The 17,993-nt window shown below is 51.4% G+C and overlaps 1 protein-coding gene across 15 annotated transcripts in view; it reads left to right on the forward strand.

Annotated features, from left to right (window-relative positions):
- The window catches only part of MEGF11 (multiple EGF like domains 11), a 279,056-nt gene extending 261,784 nt beyond the window's left edge, over nt 1-17,272 (forward strand). For 7 of the 15 annotated variants that reach the window (XM_068958591.1, XM_068958594.1, XM_068958589.1 and 4 more), the window contains 4 exons: nt 1,279-1,345; nt 6,689-6,745; nt 13,912-14,118; nt 14,856-17,272. In XM_068958591.1, the coding sequence (XP_068814692.1) occupies nt 1,279-1,345; nt 6,689-6,745; nt 13,912-14,118; nt 14,856-15,016 (492 nt within the window). In that variant the 3' untranslated portion in view covers nt 15,017-17,272. Of the gene's footprint in view, nt 1-1,278; nt 1,346-6,688; nt 6,746-12,831; nt 13,015-13,911; nt 14,119-14,855 lie in introns of those variants that run through there. The other 8 variants (XM_068958595.1, XM_068958598.1, XM_068958596.1 and 5 more) reach the window with 7 other exon arrangements.
- The last annotated feature ends 721 nt before the right edge of the window (nt 17,273-17,993 follow it).

Raw genomic sequence — 17,993 nt, forward strand, 5'->3', positions numbered from 1 at the left:
CGGGTCCCATCGTGGTCCTGTGTGTCCCCATCGTGGAGGGGACACCAGCTAGCCCTGCTCCTCCACTGCTTATTGGGGTACTACCGCACAGGCAAACTCGGGGGTTCAGTTTTGTTCCCCATCTTAGAACCCATTATGAACAGAGAAACAAAAATTAATGAGAGAGCAGGAAAAATGAAATGTTCTGGTAACTTTGAATACTTTATTTTAATTTTAACCTCCTTTAAACATTTTCATGTAAAATGGCAGGCCTAAGCCACACCATCTGACACACAGACTGGAGGCTTTCCATGTCGGGAACAGGCTCAGGGGAGTGACAGTAGCTTCGAAACTTTTAATTCTTCCGACACGGGAGTTGGGAGTCGCACTGACGCTTCCTCACGAGCAGCTGTAGTTTCAGCAGGAGAGGCTTTTGAGGGAGAAACCCCGGGATGGAAAACTCTAGTGGCTTTAGCAGCTCCCGCTCGCTAGGGCCCCCCGGCTGGTGCCAGCCTCCCAGCTGCACAAAATCCTCTTGCGCCGGCTGGCAGGAGACTGCCCGGCCTCGGGCGGACAGCGACGCCTCCCCACCCAGCTGCGGGCTTCCTCTTGGGTTGTGTTTAACCAGAGCTAGCTCCCGTTAGGCTTCGTTCTCAGCAATGGCAAAAAAATCAAGAGTAGGCGCTTAATGCAGGCATGGTTTCCCGCGCGCCTCTGCCCGCGCCGGCACCAACGGCGGCTGCTCCGGCCACCTGGGCACGCTACGTGGAAGAAACGCTTTTTCCAGCGGTGACATCTGGATGGCAACGCTGGGCTCATCTGATTTTGCTGGCAGATCTGCTTGAGGCTTTATGCCTTGTTATTTTCAATGTGATTTTCCTTGAATTGTGAGAAATCTCATGCCCATAAATACACGGCTGCCTTAGCGAGCCCCTTCATTCCCAGCGGCTGCTGGCTGCACGCGTACGCGGCTGTTTTCAACGCATCCATTTCATCAGGTGGTTTGAAACAGCTGGCACGTCCATCCGTTCACCCATTTGAATCGGGATTACTGTCTACACTAGAAAGCCTGTATTTTCCCGCATGCTTGTGTTCATTGCTCACTGAAGTGACTTACCTTTGTGATTTTCCCTGATGCCAGTGAACAACTGTCAGACTTCATACTGATAAATAGCTGAGACGCTGAGGCCACAGCAGAAGTCATCTACCATTTTGATTCATGGCATCACGGGGCTGACGTCTCGGGTGGGAACTGTCTGTTTCTGTCAGCATTAACCCATTATCATACTTTTTGCACAGCTCAGTAACAAAACCCTTGACAGAGAAACCGCAGACTGGAGACCCTACAGCTATCTGAATGAACTAGGTTAGTAATTTTTAAACAATTTAATCCTTTTAGTAGACTTTAGAGCAATTCCAAATCCAAATCTGCCTTTCATAAAGGCATTAACAATAATGAAGAATATCGGTATTGTGTTTATTTCACAATTATTAGAATTGCCAGGAGTGAAAGATAGAGATTTGAAAATCATTTCCTTTAGCACAAACCATGCGTTCGAACAGCAGAGTCAATACTCGCTCTAGGCTCACTTCCCTGGCTGGTTGGTTGAATCATTCATCTGTTCTACAAATGGTTTTTAAGGACAAACTTAGAACAATGAAAATTCAAATTTGTTTTTTTTTTTGTTTGTGCTTAATACAGTTTAGGGCTGAATATTGCCATCTCAGCAAAACCCTTTGTGCAGCCCTGGCGGGCACTGCCTTATGGGCTCGGCACTGCCGCCTCGTGGGTCCTCGTACAGTGGCCATTTTTCAGGCAATTTTGAACGACCAGCCAGTGCGAACAAGCCAAGAGTGAGGTCTGATTGTCCTTTCTCCATTTATTCTCCCTGGCTTCAGTTTTAACAGGGTTTTTAGCAGCTCTTTCTCAAAACCAAGCCAGATTTAGTGCTTTGGCTGCTATTTGTTTTCCAGTCTGAGCACTTGGAGTTTAGCTTGTCAGTGGCAGAAAGCTTTTCCCTTTCCTTTACTGGTATTTCTGACATCTTACTGGGAATCGACAGTGTGAGGGAAAGTGCAATGTTAAGCGGTATTACGGGATTTTTAAGGTCAATCATCTCACAACTCACCTGGCGAAGGAATTAACATGAGACACCACCAGGCATCACATCTTGTCACCGCGTTTTTGGTCACGCACCATGGCTTGCTGCAAAGATCAAGTTTTCCCTGCATCAGGAAAATCACAAAATTGTAGAGCTTTGGTGTAAAGTTTTCTGCATCATTAGCAACCGTTAACATTTTCTTCTGTATAGTAATCTGCAGAACTGCTCTTGTGCTTAGCTGTGATAACATGGAGAGTTGGGGAAGGAGAGGATTTCCAAATGCTCCTTGAATCGAGTTGATTTTCCTTTTACCATTTTACAGCTTTACCCACTGGCTTTATTTGTTTTTCTCCTGTGGTGCCGTGAACTCCCTGCGTGCCACATTGCCCTACATTCATGCAGCTTATTTTACTGGCAGAAGTGGTGCTGAATGCTTTTGCAGGGAATGATATGCAGACGTGATAAATACTTCAGTAAGTGATCTCCAGCAAAAATAGTCACAATTTTTTCCACAGCATTTGGGAGCCCAGATTTTTCATTTGAGACTTTTTTTCCTTATTTTGAAATTCCTGTTTCACACTAAATAATAAAAATGAGATTTTTTTTTCCTTCCTTTTCAGCACCAAAACTAATGTTTGTTTATGCTAATTTTCATAGCTTTTTATGCTCTTGTTCTGAACAATGCCTTTTTTTACACAAATTTTTCATTTAACTGTGTTCCTTTTACGTACTAGAAGTTGCAGATTCCCTTTATATGTGCAAATCACAGACAAAAGGAAAAAAAAAAACCTTTAATTTGAATTATAAACATTAAATGTAAGTGAAACCTAATTAGGTCACATTAAGGGATCTTGACCCTGAAAGAACATCACATATGGAAATGCCAAAGAGTTAAAGAGGTGTTCCACCTTCTCATCCCACCATCAGCCCCAGCTTTTCCAGCACAGCTGCTCCAAATCGGGTGCAGGAATCGTGCTGCAGCGTTGCGCAGCCTCCCAGTTACACCATGGCTGCGCTCAGTTAAAAAGAGCTGGAAGAGCGGTGGCCGACAGCTCTGCTGTGACCCCGCAAAGTGTTATAAACAGCAGATGTGGAAGTGCGCTACAGGTAGGGAGGAGGACTTCAAGGGAAACTGAGGAGAAATTCAGAATGGATGGAAACCCTCTTCTTGTCTAGTTGCTTCCCTGGTTCTTCAGCCAGCGATGCCACTTGCTGCAGCAGTGTTCCCAAAGCACAGGCTTTCCACACCAGCCGAGTGAGACAGAGCATCAGCGCACAAAATGGTCTACGGCCTTGTTAGAAGCCTTATGGACTTCAAACGTGTTTTTATGTTAGTTTATTCTAACATACGCACACACACACACACGCACGCACGCACGCACCCCCACCCACCCACCCCCACATACTTGGCAAGGACCCATGTTTCAGCAGGTCTGGTGGGTCAGACCGTCTGTAAGGGCGCCTGCTCCATCTTAGTTCAGTTGTAGTCATCCTACGTTATCACAGCTGGAACATTTGCCTGTGAGATTCAAATACCAGTTTTTCAGGCTTTTTCATAGAGATAATCATATCTGTTAAATGGAGCTGGGGGACAGTGATGAGCACGTTTCAGATAGTGACATCCAGTGTGCCACTAATTCTCATGGACGTGTGGTGGAGAGGTCGGCATTTGGGGAACCTGTGGTGCCAAGGAGAGGTGGCTTTGTCAGCTTTGCGGTTGTTGCTGGTTAATGCAACTGTGTCTGGCTAGCCACAGGGAATGACTTGCCTTTGCCTTTCTGCGTGCTGCTCTCGGCGCAGAGCTGGGGCTGTCGGCCACGCGGCAGCTCTGGTTTGCTCTAGTCCAGCTGTGTTAATTGCAGAGTCCAGCTCCTATTGTGACCAGGTCAAAAGCACACTCACTGCTTTTAGAAAAGGTGGTAGTGCTAATTAGCTCAAGTATTGGACACAGCAGGCTGTAAACAAGACTGGTTTTATCTGTTACGTGGTTTTCTTTAACAGCCGCCCTCAATGCAGAGATCAAACATATGTTTTGCAGTACGTCTTGGGTGACTCAAAGCTGCATTTATTCCACAGGAGGACCAAAGCCACTAAGTTTGATTCAAAGCTAACTTGACATTTTCTCAAAGCCAAGAGGTGTGGAAAAATATTGCAGGCTGGGCCTCTGATTTCACCCCAGCAGATGATTTAGCTTCAGACATAAACCTGAACTTTCCTGAAGTGCCAGATTCCAGGCCTGGTGAGGCCTTTTCCACATTAACTACTTTTGCAGTTTACAGAATAATGACTCCATCATTCATTCTGCCTCTTGAGGACTGCAGTGAATACACAAAAATGGGTTATAAAAACACAGAATTATAACAGAGACAAAATATGACCAAAGGTGGAATAAAGGCAATTTAGGCTGGGAAGGGCTTTGAGGGATCCTGTAGCCTTCCCAAGGCAGGATCGCCTCTCCCAGTGTCCTGCCTCACAGGTGGCTCTCACGTTTTCTTGGCAATCCTCCCATGACAGGGATTCTCGGTTTTGCACAGCTGCTCTGGCGTAAACGAGGCTGGTCGGCGAGCGTGGCAACATGCTCTTCGGCAGCCCGGGGAGGGCAAGTGCTGCTCAGGACCAGCTCTGAACCAGAAGTCAGGTTCACTCAGGCCAGCACTGGGTCCGTACAGATGCTGCTCTGCTGGAGGGCTCACAGCGAGTCGGGGCCTTCAGAGCTGGCACAATGAGCTCGCTGCTGCTGCAGAAGCCCGTGCGGCCATACCTGCCGTTCCCCATAGGCCTGGCAGCAACACTGGTGGAGTTAGGCTGATTAAAAATCATCTGACGGTGGATTCCTTCAACGCTGAGCCACAAAAAGAAGTGCAACTGGATGTTGCTGAGTCCTCACAGCACCCCCAAGGGCTCAGGGCTCACCAGCCTTCATTCAGGTCTAGGACTTCGCAGTCGCAGTGGGAACATCGATGTAAAGATTTCACGAGGCTGCTCAGAGTGGCACCACAACCCCTGCTGTGTGTGTACTGGCTTCCTACATGCCCACCTCAGTTGGTGGTGTGAGCTCCTTGATGGAGACCCCTTGCCTGTTTTCCTGCCCTAATGTTGCTGAGGGTTTCCCGTCTCTGGGAGGTTCAGCTCAGCCCCAGTGGGGGGACATGGCCCCCAGGGAGGCTCCCCTCTGAACTGACGGCCTCCTGGAGCACCACAGCCCGGCAGGGAGCACAAGCCCTGTGGACATGAACCACGGGATGAATCAGCTCCTTCGCCTGCGCTCAGGAGTCTCCCCTAGCAAAATGCAGGAGAGCCAAGAAGCACCCAGAGGCTATTGTTACGTGACAGATCTTCCCCACTGTGCTAGGAAATGGCTCATTATGAGTAGTGCAAGACAAGGCATAAAGTCCCTCAGCTGGTTTTGTGGGCTCACTCCAGGCTAGAAGGGAACGAGCGCTGTCCCAGACGCGTTCATGTGCCTCCAGCCCTTTTCCTGCGCTTGGCGATGGCGACGCTGAGAGTCAGAGCACAGGTGTTTCTCTCTGATGTGTCAGTAACACATCCACTGTCTTATTCAGTGATTTTCCTTAGTTAGCAAAAAGCCAAAGTTGCTGTGAAGAAGGAACTGGGATAGCGGTGACCACTGCACCACTGCAGTGGTGACAGTTCTTGCTTTAGAGACCAGAGGACATACAAGGACAAACAGCCAGGAGGTTTTTGGGACATGCTGTTTGTGGAGCTCTTTTAACAGTATAACAAAGTTACTTGATGGTAGATACTATAAGCCACTAAGACATTTCTATTTCAGTAACCAAATTTGTGTTGATTTTGCTAGTCAATAAGAAATACCAGACTATGTAGTTAAAAAGATGTAAGGACTTGCATTAGATTTGCCTTTGACCTGATTGATATCTAGGATAATTTTCAATAGTGAAAATGGAAAAAGTTTCCATCCCCTTCCACCTCTGCCTATGTAAGTAGTGGCAGGTTCTTCTGCAATCACATAATGCAGAAGTCTCTGCTATCAACTCTGCACTCTTAATTGCTGCTTTTTCAGCCTGCTGTAGTCATTCAGAGACAATTCTCACAGCAGTTATTGAATTGTGCAAGTTTTAAAGCAAAGTCATGTAAACTAATTTAGAATTATCGTACACACCATCTTGGAATCTGAGACCGTGAATTAAATAACGTACTACCCACAAAGGAAACAGAGCCTAAAATTAGTCACAGAGTAATGCAATGTGACCTGCAGTCTAAAACTGGAATTGATCTGTTTTGGGTTTCCTTTATCCATCTAACACAGTGATTCAGTAATGAACAGACCAGAAGATGTTTCTTCTGTTCTCCTGACCGATAGCTACTCTTGGTACTGAGCAGTGCCCTGCGTCAGGAAAGCCCTCCCTTCCAGGGAGGCTCTTAAGCATGTGTGTAATTTTAGGCATGCCCAGAACCCCCCACTGAAGCTGAGGGCATGCTTACAGCTAAGGATGCGCTTAAGAGCCTCCCTAAATGAGAACCTGGATGTACAATTTAGTGGAAAGAATATATGCTGCTCAGCAGTCAAAGCAATCCAATTTACATAAATATTTATTTGTTTTCCATTATATATCATTTTTATGCAGGTGCTTGTGGGATGGATAGACGTCAGAACACATACATAATGGAAAAAAGCTTCAAAGGTATGGTATCCGTGCCTGCAGCCACCCTGGCAAAGAGTGTGAGGAGGGTGTCATAGACGAGGTGAGCTAGGAGCTCTGGGTGCCCGGGAGAGCGGCCGTGCACAGACAGAGAGGGACAGAGCAGTTGCCCACAAAACGCACCTGCTTGAGTCAGCTGCTCCTGACGCTGAGCCACGCGTCTGGGGCCCATATATTATGGATGCAAGCCTTTGCGCGGCTGGAGGCTGCTGCCTCGGCAAGGCAGCACAGGAGGCTGCAGGAGGGCTTTGCTGCAGGGCAGCGGGTGCAGGAGCTCGCCGGCCAGGGGAAGCTCTGGTAGAAACTAGCTGCCATCCTACAAGGTGGCAGTTGCTGGCGATGGCCTGGTCATTGGGCCCGCTAGCTCACGGCTCCGAAAGGCTCTTTGGGTGTCCTGAGCTAAAACAAGGCCACTAGGAAAAGAAGCTGGCCCTCGCTTCATGGCCTTCGCTGAAGGAGAGGGACAGCAGCTCTTGAGAAACGACCTCAGGACATTATGTGCTGTGTTGGCACTAAGGAGGTCAATGTACACCGATTCCAGGGCAGGTCCAAAAGGGGGTCATAGATGACACACGTGAACACGGCCCAGTGTTTTGCGATTTCAGCCGCCCTCCAGGTTTATGTGGAAAATACTCTGGTTATATATATGGACTATATGGCACCGTGAGGGCCTGCGGCCCAGATCCCCAAGAATACAGACAAGCTCGGTTCCTGCGCTGGTGCTAATGCCTTGGACGTGGGTCCAAGCTCCCCACGGCTCTGGAGCCTGGGCTGGGGCTTGGCTAGTGCCCCAGTGGGCCAGGAGATGGAGCCAGGAGGCTGCCTCGTCCTGCAGGTGCAGGATTCGGGCTGTGGCCCTTAATCTGCATTTGAGGGCGTTGTGGCTGTTTACACAGCTAGAAATATGGAAATATCGCTGTCACTGTAGGAAGTAAACATTAAACAGCCTCTTTCAATTATGTATTTGACTTGGAAGTGGCTGAGCAGTAGTGAAAATGGTCCTTTCCCAGGTAGCTAGATTCAAGACCCCCACTGGTCTGCTGTGGCTGAAGTGTTGCAGAGCTGGACTTTTATCCGAATCGCTAAGGATGCCAGCGACTACAAAGCTGGGCCACATAAAAAGCAACCATCGCTTTACAGCCAGGCTGGGCGAACACTATGCATTTTGTTCCCACTACTTACAAAATACAGTAATATAATATTTAGTAAAAAAAATGTCGCCTTACAACACAGAGTCAATGAAGGAAACGAGTAATGTGGGACTAAATCTTTCTCAATAAAGATAAATTTAAAATATTAAAAGGGTTATGTACGAATATTTCCCTCAATCCACTGGTTTCAGCTACTTGAAAGATTTGCTTTTTCAGCAAAAAAAAAAAAAAATCTTATAGTAAAATTACTTTAAACTCATTAATTAGGTCAAAAATCAGTTTAAACTAAATTGCTACGTTTATGAAGTAAAAAAACCCACCACAAACCCATGCAGTAGGAATTCACATCCATAGACACAGTCACGCAGGGAGTATGTAGCAATGAGAAAGAGAAAAAGCATCACAGCAACAGGGAGCTGGGGAAGTGTCTGCTGCTGCTGCATATGTTGGTAATTACTGAGGGTCTGAGCCATTTTCTTTACATGGTTATCTCCTTGTGGATTCAAGAATCAGGCCTAGGAGGCACGTCAAATAAGTTTGTGGCTTTTTTGTAGCTTCTTTAGTCACCACGAAGGGCCACAGCGAGCGTTGGCAAGGGCAAGGCATTGACCTGGTGAGGAGGTGCCAGGACCGTAGGGACGGCCTGACCTTGCCAAGGTTTTTACGTGGTTAAGCATGCAGGGAGTTCCCAGCTGAGACTTCCCGTGTGCACCGTGGAACGTCTAAGTGTTTCTGATGGTCTAGGCTGAAGTTGCCTGGGTTCAGGCAAGCCCAGGGATTTGGCGTTAGCTCGGCCGGACACTTGGGCTTTTCTCCAGCAGCTTGGGCTCTCTCACTCCCGTGACCCCCCCCCCAGGAAATTACTCATCCGCACATAAACACCGACTAGACAGCAGACCTCAAAATCCAGGCGCAGCCTCCTGCTCCTGCCCTGTCCTCGGGAAGCTGCTCGGCAAACGGTTTGCACTGTCCTCGCCTGCCGGGCCTGCTTTGCTAGTTGGCAGCCCCGACTAGCCAAGCTCATGGGCAAGCAGGCGAGAAAGCAGCCTCCGAGCTGGGTCGCTCGGCTAAAAGCAGCGGCCAGGCCCAAAGAGCTGGAGTCAGCCAGCAAAAAGCCAGGCCAGGCAGCTGCTTTGTTTTTAATCTGCTTTTATGCACCTTGCAGATGGTGTCTGTTCCCGGCTGCCCTGCAGCCGAAGGGGCTGCGCGGCGCCGCAGCCGCCGTCACGCCACTGGGGCCGCGGTCTGCCAGCCCCTTCCTCAGGGCGCCGGGACGGCAGACCCCGGTGCGCCCGCTGGGCTCGCGCGCCTCCCGGGCTGGGCGCTGGTCGCAGCAGCCGCGATGCCCCTCAGCGAGCCGCTCCCTGGCGCCCTTTCCAGGCCCCTGCTTTCGGGCTGGGCTCGCTTTAGGGCAGGAATGAGCTAAAGAGGAGTCGCAGCATTTCCCAGACGGATTTCTGCCTTACCCAACGGCCCGGTCCTCGCTGCGGCCTGCGTTTAGCAGTGACTCGCAAGCTGCCATCGGCGCCGTTGGCCTGGGAAGCAGCAACGAGGCAAGGGCCGGAGCGCCGCCGCGCTGGCCCGCCTGTTGGGCCGCCCCGGCAGCGCGGCGAGCGGGACGGGCCGGCCGGCAGGAGAGGGGCGTCCCTGGGCATCCCTGCTGCAAGCCGGCCTCTAGAGACGCAGCGGCTCTGCTGCTAGCGCGGGCGCAGGGCGCTGGGCACGGCGGGGTCAGGCACGCTGGGTTCCCGGAGTCACCCCGGGCGAGCTCAGCCCGTGCCTCGGTGCCGGACACTGCTCCTTACACCGGGGAAGCAGCGGCAGGAACAGTTGGGCGGCGAAGGGCTGGATGCCACAGTGCTAGCTCTGAGCCCTGTGGCACATCGTGACAGTGGTTGGACGTTCACAGGGTGTTAAGAGCTAGCCCAGCGATTTCTGTTCCGTGCATGGTATTGCCAAGCTTTTCTTTGCAGCTGAATCCGCAATTATTTATCTTTAAGGCATGCTGATGCACTGGTGGTATCATCTGACCTCAGGCACTAACGTTTTAAGGGGAAAAAGATAACTAACCTCTGCATGGCAGCCACTCAAATCCCAGCAGTTAGGATCCCTACTGCGCTTAATCTCAGGAACTTGCAGCTTTGTTCAGCTTGTCGCCTGTTTGCCGTGCAGGAAAGCTCCCCCGCCGCGGTACCACACTGCACTGAAAAGCAGAAATAAGCTGTCACCGTATTACTGCCCTCGCAGGCGCGACCGTTAGCCAGGCTAGCGAAAGCCCCCAGAAAGGCGCTCTGCACCGACTGGCATCCGTGAACGTGACTGAGCGGTAGGCGAGCACGGCGGTCGGGGTACATCGTGTTTCCGCGGCGGTTCAGACGAGGCAGTAGGTGCCGAGTCCTGTGGTTACCCTGCCAGGGGACGTTCAGGGCAGAAGAGCGAGTAAACCAGGGCGTGCGAGGGACAAGCACCTTTAGAGCCCCTAGTGACAAAAATAAAATCTCCTCTAAAGGTATGGGGATTGGTATCGGGGCGTTCAGAACTAGGGCACGGGCCTCCCGGCCCTGCAGCGCGTCCAGCGGCTCGCTGGCTGGCTGGCAGCGCGTGGGCCCGGGGCCGGCGGCAGCCCCCGGCACGGCGCGGGTCGGGCCGGGCCTGGCGCCTGCCGGAGAGGCGAGGGGCAGCACCGCCAGAGCTGCCGCGCTCGCCCGCAGGATGCCTGGGCGGCGAATTTTTTTAAATACATTTGTTCTGAGTTAAATTAATGCACGAAATGAGATTTGACAATTGATGCCAGACTTTTTAATTATCCCCAAATTACCTTAATGACAAAGCAGCTGCGAGGCTTCCACATCCCTTAGAGTTAGGTTCACTGAGCTCTTGCACATAACGTGTCGGGGGGCCCGATGTCGTGCCCGATGACGCCCTGGTTACACAGCCGGTTACCAGCCGTGCGCGCGGCTCCATAAATTACATTCCTTTCGGCGCTAAGGGCCTCATCTCTAGCTAGACCCATAAGTGCCGTCTGCGTCAGCAGGACTCGGCTCTTAGGGATGCGGTTTCTCAGTATGTGCCGGGGAGAGGCGCAGGGAGGGCGGCGAGCCCCAGCGCCATTGCGCTTGCGCCTCCTGCCCCGGCGCTGGCGGGCGGCACGTGAGCTCCGCTTGAGGAAGATAAAAGTAGCTGAGCTGGACTTAACCATACGTATCACGAGCTGGGGTGGTGGCCTGTGCCAGCGCCGATGCGCCCGCCTCCGTAAAAAGCAGCACAGATTCACGCAGCTATTTATCTGCATGCTCCAAACAGCGCAGGCAGGACTGACTGTGGGCGGGTTTTTATTATTATTTTCTTCCTCCCTTCTTCACTTGAGAAGCTGGCGTTCTTTTATCATCTATGTTTTATGAGTTTAAGCCAAAGGCAGTTTTGATCTGGTCCCTTCGAGCCGCGGCGCCCACAGGGAGCCGGCAGCCTCACGTTGCCCTTGGAGCTTGCGTTGGCCTTTCGGCCTCGCTCTTTCGGCAAGCTCCACAGACCTATTTGCGGCCGTCCGGGTTTGTTAATCCTGCCCTCCGCCTCCCGGGCACGTCTGCTCGTCAGCCCGACTTGGGTCAGAGCCGCATGGCTGCGGCACTCTTCCCGCCCTCCTTCCCCAGCACCGAGAGCTGCGGTGCGCCCGGCGGGCCGCGCTTTGCCGAAGGGCACGCCGTACACCCGCTCAGTAGCCACGAGGAGCTGTGACTTGCCGGCAGGTAGAGCTGAGACTCCCTTTTGCTAGGAGTGACATTTCGGCCTCGGAGCTGAGGCTCTCCTCTTCCTCGGGGCCAGCGTCCCTGACGCGGCGAGCGTGCCCACGCCGGTGCAAACGCCGGGAGCGCTCAGCTCCTTGCCTCCGCGGCGCTCGGTTCATCCGCACACCACCTCCCCGGCAGGGAAGCCTGAAGAACGGGGACCAGTACAAATAGGACAGGTATTTCAGCCTGAAGATCTTCATTTTATTATAAGATTTGTCTTTGTCTATTGTCTCCTTGCCTATAAACGCCAGCAGACCCTAGACTGCATGGCACCATAACGTAAGTCATCTGCATAGCCGAGCTAATAGCCTTGCAATCACGGATGTAGGAGTCCGTGGTTTTCCAGGGGTGCGCCACTGCTCACGAGAAGGAGAGGACAGATTTTCGCTGACTTGCCTTTCCGGGGATCAGGTTGTTAATGCTGGAGGGCCAAACCCTGCTGCCAGTGGCCAGGGAACGTTTTTGTCGCTTTGGTTCTTGTCTCCTGTGCTGGAACAAAAGGGAATTGTTTCATTTTGAAGCCAACGCGTTGTTAAACCTCACCCAGCCTGAAGTCAGACTAGGAGTTTCTTAATTTTATTACTAATCGGTGCACTGGTGCCAGGGACTCTCCCAGCCCTCAGGCCCTTCGTGGTGGGCCAGCGCCGGTGTCCTTCGCAGCAGAACTTCCTGCGCTTTTGCTGATCTGCCATCAGGCTGGTTTCACCGAGCCTGAGCGCTGCGGAGCCTAACGATTTGGGATATTTGCTCATATTGCTGAAATTGGGGCACAGAAACACGGTATCTCGCTACAGGCTACTGGCCGTGACCCGACACCTTGCTTTGGCCGCCCGCTCAGGGCAGCGCTCCTGCTGAGCCAAGGCAAAGGGCAGGAGTCACGGGCACCGATGCCCTCCAGCGACTGCCGGGCGCCGGGAGCGCGGCAGGGTCGGGGCACGCGCTGCACCCACACCCACACCTCCAAACCCCCAAGGCAACAGAGAGAGCCTTGCCAGGGAGTAAAGGGAGCCCGACAAGTGCGTTAGGCCGGGGAGGCTAGCCACAGAGACGAGTTTCTTTGAAGGAGAAGCGATATCTTGTTGTCTGTCTATTTCTTAACCTGAATTTCTCTTTTTGTCTCCCATACTAGACAGCGGGGGCAACTGGGATTGCAGCTATTTTGCAAGCCCCGCTATGTCACCAGGAGTATTTCCTATATACCAGGATCTGCCTTTGTACTGTAACCCAGCACAAGAAAATGCCTCATCTTTCATTGCATCGCTCTAATTCTAAATTAATGGCACTGCCCAGCAGGATGCACACAGCAGCAATGGCACGTTCTTAAATGTCAACGTTAAGACATATTTATTCTCTATTGTGTGTTTTTTTTTTTTTAATTTATTTTTGAAGCACGGCTGGCACTGTACCTTGCAGCAGGCTGGCGTACGCCAGCCGGGGTCACCGCTAGGGGAGACCGGCGGTTACGACTGTCACGCCAACCTTGCTCTCCCCACGTAGCGCCTCCGCCGCTGCAGTCCCCTGCGTTTGCTCCAGCCGGGCCGGGGGGCAGTACATGCCCACAACACCGGAGGAAAAAACCAGTGACAGTGAGGTACAGACGGAGGCTCGTCGCCCTGCGGAAACCCAGGCGGTCTCTGCTAGCAGGAGCGGCCTCCTCCCACAGTCTTAATGGCAGAAGGGAACAGGAAGAAGTCGTTTTCTCCTAGTGCTGGGCAGCCCCGAAATCAGAGCTCTCAGGGGACACGCGCTCATACGCTGCGCCGATGCAGCTCTGCGCCTGCTGGAAACGTTTCGCTCTCAAACATGCGGCGTTTGACGTTGAGCCGAGCCCCGGGGGCACCGACACCGACCCCGCAGCTGGCCCGGGACCAGCGCGCGCAAAGCCCAGCGGGCAGGACAGCGCAGCTCCTTAGGAGTTAGGGGGAGGGAGGGAGGCAGAAGGCTGCCGTCAAAAATGAAACGCTGCGGTAAAGGACAGCTAGAACCTCTTACAGGAAAGCCTTCGGTACCGAGCAGGGGGTTTCTGTTTTTTGTTTTCCTGCTGAGTGAATTGTGGATGCAATGGCTTGGCACAAGCGTTGGGTGTCCGTGCTGGATGCTTCAAGGATCCTCCTTGGCCCCCGCCCCGGCTCCCCACCCTGCCTCTCCTGCCGAGGTTCAGCTGCAGCTCCCCGGAAACGTAACCCCCCGCTCTGCTCCTGTTTTGCAGACTACATGAAAGAGTCCGTGTGCAGCTCTAGCACTTGTTCGCTGAACAGCAGTGAAAACCCATACGCCACCATTAAAGATCCACCCATTTTAACATGCAAACACTCTGAGAGCAGCTACGTGGAGATGAAATCACCTGGCCACAGGGAGTCCCCATATTCCGAAATGCCAACTTCATCGACAGCCAATAAAAACATCTACGAAGTCGGTAAGCGGCACAGGGCCGAGTGCTGCCTCGCCACAGCCGAAAGGCGCTCAGCACCGAGCTGTTTATTCGCACGTTGGCATTTGTAGTTGCCTTTCCAATTCACATTCGTATTTAGACGCTGCTTTTTCCCTTGCTGGCGCCGGTAAGGGCTTGGCAGGGCGGAGGGAGGGGGGAGAAGGCCTGCCCATTACTGCGCAGCTTTTGGTAGCTGGGTCCCGGGGCAGAGGCCGGGCTGCGCTCGCGGACGCGAGCCTGAGACAGCACAGCAGAGCTCACCCTAGCTCCGGCGCAGCCGCCCCGGCGCCCAGCTCGGCACGGGCCAGCTGACGCTGCCGGCTTGGAGAGGAACAGGCGAATCCTGCCGAGCCTCCCCGCGCCCGCGCGCCGGGCTGCGCGCGGTGCACAAGCTCTCCCGAGCCGAGGGGCGCAGCACCCTGCTCGCGCTCTCGTTTACAGCTGCTGCAAAGTGCAGCTGCAGGATTTCAAAGAAGCAAAAGCCTTGGTCTTTTCAAGACATCCTTTGCTGGGCTTTGGGGACTGCTTGCCCTTGGATCTGTTTGGTCTTAATCGCCCTGGTCTGTCACGCATGCTGCTCCATACGATGTCGTAAACCTGTGCAGGAGGCAAAGGGTTTGCAAAGGCAGCGTTGTGCATTTGTGCCAAAACGCACGAGCAGAGTAATGACAATTTTGGGATCCCTGCTAGTTACTCTGACCTACTTCTCCTTGCTTTCGCAGAGCCCACCGTCAGCGTGGTCCAAGACGCCCGTGTCCGGAGTGCCAGTTACCTCCAAAATCCATACGACCTACCTAGGAACAGTCACATTCCTAGTCACTACGACCTCCTCCCCGTCCGGCACAGCCCGACGCACGGGCCATCTTGGGACAAGCAGTCTTAAAAGGGATAAACTTCTCCGGCTCGCTGCGCTGCAGCTATCACCTTCAAGGAAGCAGAAGAGAAGACAATCCTTTTCTGTGCTGCAGCACGCTGACGCGACGTGGACCTGTCTTACATGTGGACCTGACGTAGCAGGACCTCAGCTTGGGCCAACTGCTGCTGCATGATGTTATTTAAAAAGACGTTTTTTATATGGGTCGCAGGAACTAACGGGAACCTCCTGCACGGGTGGCTGGAGCACGTCACCTGAGCAAGGCGGTTACAGGCTCCAGTCAAAAACTATCCGCTGCGTGTTCCTACCCTGGCTTTGCTGTAAAATAAAACACAAAAACTTGCTAAGTAGAAGCACTTAGATGGACATATCTACCTACCGCATCAAGAAACCTTTTGCTGTTAGGAACAAGATGACTAGGATTATGCTGGAATATATTTTACATCTTTGTCATGGAAATGGACATTTTTCTGAAAGCAAGCAGGGAAGCTTGCACTGTCATTCAGCTGCATTGTCTGGAAACCTCCCGCACTGCCGTCGCCATGAGCATCCTGTACAGACCATGCTTGGTGATTAGCTCTGATATGTTCCTGTTTCTGTTAAGTACCTGGGTATTTGAGTAGAGAAGTTTTACAATGTAACATCTTCACAGGCATCCAGAGATCTTTAAAGTTTGCCAATGATTGAGTTTAACCAATGAGTCTTATGCCCAGCTTACTGCATTTTTTTTAACAATCTATAAAATACTTCGATTGGTATAGATATGCTTTAGTTTTCCTTATACAGCTTCTACTTTATCAGAGAAATGCAGCAGATCTGTCAGGGGGTGTAAACTGACCCAGCTGCATTTACTTCCCTGGAACCACGCAGGTGCACACAGACCAACGCTGGTTTATTTTCCTCCGTGTCGCTACACCACCAGGGCGTCTCTAAACCAGCCGTACAGACCTCGTCGTCATGATTGGGCTAACAGCACAGACCTGTCAGGACGCACCCTTTAATCTTGTCTGCATTACCATGTAGTGCAACTTTACCCATTGAGGATTCTACCCGAAATGTCATTAAATTCAGCTGAAACTGGGTTTGCTTTTTCAGCAGCTGTTTGTGGAATAGTTATCAAGAGGTTGGCCAATGGTAAAGCTTTGGACTAAGCCACCGTGATTATTTTTTGTAACCTTTATTGACCTAGACAGTAGAACACTTGCTGTTAAGCAGTTCCTTGTAGATTTTGAGCATGAAGTAGTATTGACTCTAAATATGTAATTTTATTAGGCAAACGTGGGAGTAGCAAGTTGATTGCTTCTTAAGTATATATATATATATATATATATTTATATATATATATATATAAAAATTCTGTTGCACATTCGCCAGTCTGACAGAACTCTAGGAGAAAGCAACCAACAACGATCAGTTTGTTTAAAGCACGATACAGCAGGGTGCTGTGCCGGGCTGCGGGGCTGCTAAGAGAAGCCCCAGCGGCTCCTCGCAGCCGGCTCCGGACGGCTCTCCCCCTCGCTGCTGAGGGCGAAGCATCCGGGCAGGCGGCACCGAGCCGCTTGCATGCTCGCGCCAGGCGCGGGGGGGTCCGCTCTGCTCCCCTGTGCCAACCCCGAGTCTCTGCAGTGAGGCAGCTGAGCTAACCCCAGAAAGCCTCCCCCGCAGGCTTAGAGAAGCAGATTTTCATGCTGCAGGATAACGCATAAATATTTACATGAATGCTGCATGCGTGCATGCATGGGGGCAACGACTGATCAGCAATAGCAAGTTTGTTTTCCGAGAAAGCCTTATTTGAGATGCAACTAGACAATTATTTTGCAGGGCCAGTAGGGATATATTTTACATACGCATATAGAAAGATTTACCTCAAAAACATCAAGAGAAAGGCAGTTCATGACAAAATACTATTGTTAGAGACCTACCTTGACATCCAGCACAAGCAGTCTCCGCTGCCAGCCTGACCGATGTTTGTGTGTGTGTTGCTGTACGTTTTGAGATGAGACTCTGGAGAGCGCAGATGCGCTCAACTTTTTTTCAAAGCTGGATTTTCAAACCAAATGAAATGATGTGCATAGAGTTTAATAGGAAAAAAAACAAAAACAAAAAACAAAAACACAAAGCAAGTACATTCTTGTATATTAGCATTACTATAGAAAATAGGCAGCAAAATGGCAATACTTTTTTAAGGCGAGACAGATTTGTAATATATTTGTTCACTGTGCAAAGGTATTCTACCTTGTACACAATAAACTGGATTTCTCTCAATATGCATTTCTGAAACGTACTCATTTGCAGACGAAAACCAACCAATGTTCAGGCCTGTTCTCCATGGGATGGGGCTGGTTACAAAGAAACCATCCAACTCTGCACAAAAACCCTCTGGAAGCATCAGGCTTTACAAGCCAGAGGACGGTTTCTCTCTTGCAGGATTTCTCAGAAAACAAAATGATGCAATTCAGACAGGAATTTGCAGTTAACTTCTAGTAAGGCCCAGTTTTAAACAAAATCTAACTGGCATAGTAGGTATCTTTCTTGTAATTCCTCTGGTAGCTCTTGTTTCCCAGCAGTTCAACCTTAGCAGGTCTCAGTGGGAGACGGCAGCGATGCGAGAAGCCACCCGTACAGGTGCTCACGCACCCACAAAGGGCAATTTGAGGTGAGTGGAAACACCAGGTCTCTCTCTGATTTTCACGCAATATATTTCAGTGCGGGTCACGGCAGCGCACAGCTCTGCCACACCACGTCCCACTGCCACCAGCGGGTTGTCCGCCGCTAGGTGGGGAGGAGCCGGGCCTGAACGCCTGCCCTCTTGCACACGTCAGTGACGAGACTGGGCACACTGCAGCCGCTTCAGCAGGTTTGACTGCTCCCAGGGGGCCTACTCGCTCAAGTACGAGCTCAGATTTGCAGCAGAAACACTTCCAGAATTAGTAACGCCAAGGCAATGCAAGGGACTGCTACATTTTGAAGCTTTTTCAATATTTGT

Source organism: Struthio camelus, chromosome 12 (genome assembly GCF_040807025.1).
Source record: "Struthio camelus isolate bStrCam1 chromosome 12, bStrCam1.hap1, whole genome shotgun sequence".
In the NCBI taxonomy this organism is placed as follows: Eukaryota; Metazoa; Chordata; class Aves; order Struthioniformes; family Struthionidae; genus Struthio; species Struthio camelus.